The 6358-nt window shown below is 42.0% G+C and overlaps 1 protein-coding gene across 1 annotated transcript; it reads left to right on the forward strand.

The window, feature by feature from the left end:
• The first annotated feature begins 283 nt into the window (after positions 1–283).
• On the forward strand, positions 284–809 carry LOC147614232 (uncharacterized). Its single transcript, XM_086780491.1, is given in 2 exon segments — positions 284–613; positions 615–809. Coding segments are annotated over 2 exon segments (525 nt in total).
• Positions 810–6358: the final 5549 nt, after the last annotated feature.

Genomic DNA, 6358 nt, shown 5'->3' on the forward strand with positions numbered 1-6358 from the left:
GAGCTCTCACACAGGAGCAGCTGAATCTGACGGATGGGTGTTACATAACACTTCAAGTGTGGTGGCATTCCTCAATGCAACCCTCAAGAAAGAATGTCCATTGACAGGGAAGAAAGTCAATCGTAGATTCTGTGAGGTCAAGCTCGGTGATGTAGACAGAGATAGAGAGTGGGATTGCATGCGGATCAAAGGGTCTCGATCCTTCCACTGTGTCAACGGCTACAGTCAATCAGATATGCACGGGCTACGGTGCAAACCATTGTCCTGCTTTTGCCATGCATGCATGAAAGGCCAATGGAGGAGATGTGTAAACAAGGACCATGTTGAGAGGTGGCAATACTTGCAAATACAACCGACTGTCAATGTTCAAAATGATGGAGAAGCATCCAACGATGATGAGTTACCAGGAGCCCCCATGTATGCTGGCCACCATGACGACCTAAGTGATGCCTTGATGGTTGGCCAGAACTTTGCAGTGAATGCAGAAGAGCCAGGTGCAGACTTCTACATCTTGAAGTGCACTAAAACCAAGCGCTTGACCATCAAATCTGAAAGGGATGAATGGCATAACCGTATTCAAAATAACTCATTTGTCATTGAGGGACTCTTCTACGAACGACAAGGTAAATGGCTAAGATGACACCTACGTTCTTTTGGATGACAAGCCCCCTGCTTTTATCTACTCCCACCTAGTGCGATGCATCAGGTTTCCGATGTGCTCGGTAGAAGGTGAGCCTAATGTATATGAATTGTCAAATGATCTATTTGAACAAATCTATAATAGCATGCCCCCAAAGGAGAACTTGTAAGTTCTAACTTTCAAGCTAGCACAAAGCGTCCTCCTAAAGCACTATTGTGAGAAAGAAGAGATGAGAGAAGAGACAATGTACTCAAGAACTCATCAATGAACCACTAGCCAACTTTATTAGAAATGAACTACAATGCCTCATATATATAGGAAAGTTCCTCCACCCAAAAATGTGTGTAAATAGGAAAAAATGGAAATGAATGCTATAAATCCCAAAAATGCCTAGAGGCTAAAGAGTGTGCCACTAGCGTGACACCATCTGGAGATGACACCTATCCAACACCTCCTCTTCAAGTCCAGATGGGAGGACCAACGCCAACGCCAATGCGCTGAAAAAGATAATCCAAGGTAGGTCGAGGAAGAGGCTTAGTAAACAAATCAGCAACATTATCTTTGGTAGGACAATACTCAAGCTGAATGCAACCTTCAGAAATCCAATCACGAACAAAATGAAAATGAACATCAATGTGTTTGGATCGTCCTCAAATAACTAGATTTTTTGCTAAAGCAATAGCACTCTGTGAATCTGAGTAGATGAGTGTCGAAGTACATGAACATCCAAGGTGATTCAGAATTTGAGAAAGAGCATCAAACTTCTTAGGTAAGAAATAAATCCATGATTTGCGAGAGAAGTCATCCACAAGAAGCATATAATACTTGGAAGCGATTGTACTTCCATAGGTCCTGCAAGATCAGCATGAATAAGCTCAAGTATGTGTGTGGCCCTATGAGTAGCCTCCTCTGGAAAAGAAGCCCGATGTTGCTTTCCTTGAGCACAAGAAGAACAAATATGATGGCGAGGTTTCTGAAGCTTTGGTAGACCTGTAACCATGTCATGTGAGACAAGATGTTGCAAAGTAGTAAGAGGAACATGGCCAAAGCGGAAATGCCATAGATCACTATCTTCATTAGAAACAAGTGCTTTAGGAGAAGCAAATAATTGATGAAGATGAGACTCATGTGGTGGCAACTGTGCTGTAAAAGAGCTTATATGATAAATCCCAGCATTTTGAGAACCATGTGCCACACAAGAAAGTGACTGTCTATCAATGATTTCAATCACTTCATCATCAAAGTAAACCACAAGACCTTTAGAAGTAGCCTTAGAGATAGAAAATAAGTTGGCAGACATCTTAGGCACATGCAAAACATCATGTAAGATAGCATCTCCAAAAGAAACATCACCAATACCAATCACAGGGAGAGACGAAGCATCACCAATGTGTACTGATGAAGAGATAGACTTATAGTTTTCCAATAAGAAAGAACTATTCGTCATGTGAGAGGTAGCACCACTGTCGGCAGCGGCAATCCACTCATCCGCAGTATGCGTATCAAGATCTTTGATTACCACAAGTGATGTGTCACATGAAGAAGTAGAAGACATAGCAACATATGCAATCTTAGCATTACCGTCTTCCGTCTTGTCTTTGTTTTTGTCGTGAGAAGATGTTGATGTAGAAGAACCCTTAGATTTGGATTCAAGTTCAGCTTTTACCTTCTTGGATGCGGCCTTCTTAGCAAAACAACGATCCTCCGTATGGCCACTACGACCACAGAAAGTGCACTCCTTGGAAGAATCCTTTGATTTGTCCTTGTCGCCTTTGGTTGAAGAATCTTTAGCATTGGAATTAGAGCCTTTGCGTTGATCATTCCCCTTGCCTTTGGCTTACAAAAGCCGAGTCCTTTTTGTTTTGCTTGCGAGTAAGGCACTTATCATGAAGAAGACCCATAGTCTCTTCAAAGGAAGGGAAAGGAACTCGAAGAAAGATGTTATCTTTGAACGATTCAAAAGAAGAAGGCAATTTACCAAGTAGCTTGTGGACCGGATTGCTTACCAATGTACCAAACTCTTGAAGTTGCCGCTTGATTCGATTGAATTCTCCAAGCTTCTCCACTATGTTGTCGGATTCGGAGATAGAAAGCTTATCCAAATCTTCTTCCAACTTAGCCATCTTAACCGTTAAAAGTCTTCCATATTGCATTTGTATAGCGTGCCATAATTGTTGAGCCGTACTTCTTGTAGAGAGAAATTGAGACACAACCGATGTAGACATGCCATGCACAAGTAAAGCTTTGGCCCATGCATCCATATAGGTTTGATATTGAGAAGGCACCATATGAGGAGAAGTGATTATAGACCACACCCCGATGCTTTCCAAAAGAAGTTGCATAAACAAAGACCAAGTGTGGTAGTTGTTTGGGGTAAGCTTTTGTGAATCGGAAAGACTTGGAAGGCTCAAAGATTGAGTGAATGGGTTAAAGGGCTGATATGATTGAGTGGGGAGAGGAGTAGTAGTGGAAGTAGTAGAAGGAGGAATCATAGTAGATGAAGTTGCCATAAAAGGCATAGATGATGTAGGGGGATATACCATAGAGGGCATAGAAGTATGTGGATAGGAAGGCATAAAGGACAAAAAAGAAAGAGAGAAAGGATCCGTAGAAGGTAATGGATATGACGGAAAAGAGAAAGTAGAAGCACCTACCAAGAAAGGAAGTTCACCAACTTCTGTTGTAGTAGCCGTCGTAGGAGATGTAGGATCCATAGTATCTTCAAGTTTGCCTTTGTCTTTTGGAGTAGAGGACTTCCGAGATCCCATAGGGAGTGGAGGGTGGGAAAACACAAGGGAAGAAGTGTCATACCTCCAAAAATGCAACCAATAGATGGGCTGTCCACCAAGGAAGTATCTTCAAAATATGCACAAAGATAGTGCAAAAAAACACAGCCACAAAACACAGCCGATATATGAACCAATAGACTCCGTAGTAGGAACCACCAAAAGAGGACTGAGAATGTAGCCTTAGGCAGAAGGAGTATGGAGGAGTTGATTGTCCACAAAAACGCAAACACAAAGTGTGTAGCAAAGTGTAATTTTCAGCTGGTAGAAAGGTGTAGAAAAGAGGATGAATATGTACCTCAAAACACCATGAAGAGGGCTGAAGTTGATGATGAAAACGCAGCCAAGAAATCTCCATAAGAAGCCTCCAAAAAAACGCTACCGCATGTAGGGAAAACTAGTGGCAATGTTTTCACCGCAACTAGAGTTGTAGGACTCGGATTAAAGTGCTTTAAAAACACACTTGTAGAGGATGGTAAGGGGCTAGTTTGAAGCCTCTTGCATCATTGAATGAGTGCAAGGATAATGAGTAAGGGCTTCTGCAAAAAAACGCAAGCAGAAATTCTACATGCAGGCAGTCTGCGAAGAATAACTCAAAAACGGTGAGGAATTTGCAAAAACTTTCTTCTGCAAAGTTGTAGACCACGATGATTCCAGTAGGTCTTGCAAACACAATCCTCAAAAACGCATCCGTTTAGCAGATAATCAAGAATGAAAAATGCAATTAAAAGCGGGGTTGTTGAAGAGGACTAGAGGTAGAGAGGAAGAAGGATAAGGAGGCTCTATGTGTGCCATCACCTTGCTCTGATACCATGTGAGAAAGAAGAGATGAAAGAAGAGACAATGTACTCAAGAACTCATCAATGAACCACTAGCCAACTTTATTAGAAATGAACTACAATGCCTCATATATATAGGAAAGTTCCTCCACCCTTTTCTCCACCCAAAAATGTGTGTAAATAGGAAAAAATGGAAATGAATGCTATAAATCCCAAAAATGCCTAGAGGCTAAAGAGTGTGCCACTAGCGTGACACCATCTGGAGATGACACCTATCCAACAACTATTTCGCACGTTCAACTCTTTTTACAGCACTTTCAGTAGTATACAAGCACTTTAAGACCACTTGACAAGCACTTCTAGTACCTACACAAGCACTTCTAGGATCTACACAAGCACTTTCAGATTACTTGAAAAGCACTTTAAGTACCTAAACAAGCACTTTAAGTAACTAGACAAGCACTTTCAGACCACTTGACCAGTACTTCCCAAACAATTGAAGTACCTACACAAGCACTTGACAAGCACTTGGAGGCCACATGGTAAGCACCTGTCAGGTACTTTTAGTACCTAGACAAGCATTCCAAACCACTTGACAAGCGCTTTAAGCACCTTGACAAGCACTTTCAGGTTACCTGACCAGCAGTTAGCCAACACTTTCTAGTACCTAGACAAGCACATGTTTAGTACTTTCAGACCACTTGAGAAATTCTTGACAAGCACTTCAGTACCTAGACAAGCACTTTTAGTATCTAGACAAGCACTTTCAAACCACTTGATAAGCTCTTCAATACCACTTGATAAGCACTTCAATACCTAGACAAGCACTTTCAAACCACTTGACAAGCACTTTTAGTGTGTAGACTAGCACTTTTAAACCACTTGACAAGCACTTTTAGTGTGTAGACCAGCACTTTCAAACCACTTGACAAGCACTTCAGTACCTAGACAAGCACTTTCAGACCATCACTTTCTTAAGAGTCCACAAAATGCAACCACAGTATAAACTAAAGAAAATGAAACCAGATCGACACAAAATCGTTCCAAGGTCAAAACCATTTTTGTTTGTATATATGTCAAGGTTGTGGAAGTTAGCCACACAATTAAGGCACGGTGTCAGAGTACATTAAGCTACACAATAAGGGCATGGTGTCATGGCAGTGAAGGGGCTATAGGCAGTCCTCTGTACAATGGAAAAAATGCCAGCAAAAGCACTTCTAATTTACTGTTTTACTCTTTAGACGCTTACACTTTCTTTCTTTAGGTTGGGGGTAATTTTCGGCAACGTGGGGGCTTCAATTTCTTTCATTTCCTCAACATTGTTCCACACGATTCTCCAATTCGACCGTTGCAAGGCATCATCCCCGACATCAAAAGGGAACTCTCTGATAGTTTTTGCTCTGTCAACACTTTTTGCCCACTGCAACACAAAGTCAGCCACATCCTGTTTCAGAAAATTTTCCCACTGCCCCCCTCAGTCTGCTTCTCCACTTCAGGAAGGATCACATAGCATGCAGGATCATTAGAGTACATTTTATACAATGAGTCATCTAGCACAAGTGTATTTGTCTTATTGAATTTCGAGAAAAGATGCCAGAAGGTATCCAGATTTTTTAAGAACATTGGCCTAGTAGGATTATCAAAGCACCAAGTGCAAACATGGCAAGCGGTTTGCGACAGCCATCCACTCATGCATTTCTTGGCTTAAGGCAGGCATTTATCCATGGCTGTCTCCAATTCCCTACCTCTGTGGGAGGTCCACACAAATACATCTGCAATTCCCTGCCTCTGTGGGAGAGGTCCACACAAATACCTCTGCAACTTGACTCAACGCAAGTAAGAACACCTCTGCATCCTGCCGTACGTAATAGGTGATGTTCTCATCCTCACACAGACTTTGGAAAAGTACAGCGTTGAGACATTTGGGGGAATCTCTGTCCTTGCGCTTATCGTGCACGCACAAAAGAACCTTGTTGAAGTCAACAACGATTGCCAAGTCTTGAGAGTCATTGAAGCGTCGAAACTGATAGCGTGGAGGATAGTGCTCAATGTGCTCTACCTCATCAGTGGGGGTGGTAGGGCTTTTGAGCCAACAACTTGAATTTTAACTACATACACAACAATTAAGATGGTCAGGACATGCACAGACACTG

This window comes from Cibotium barometz, chromosome 42 (assembly GCF_041138505.1).
Source record: "Cibotium barometz isolate CiBa-2024 chromosome 42, ASM4113850v1, whole genome shotgun sequence".
Taxonomy (NCBI): Eukaryota; Viridiplantae; Streptophyta; class Polypodiopsida; order Cyatheales; family Cibotiaceae; genus Cibotium; species Cibotium barometz.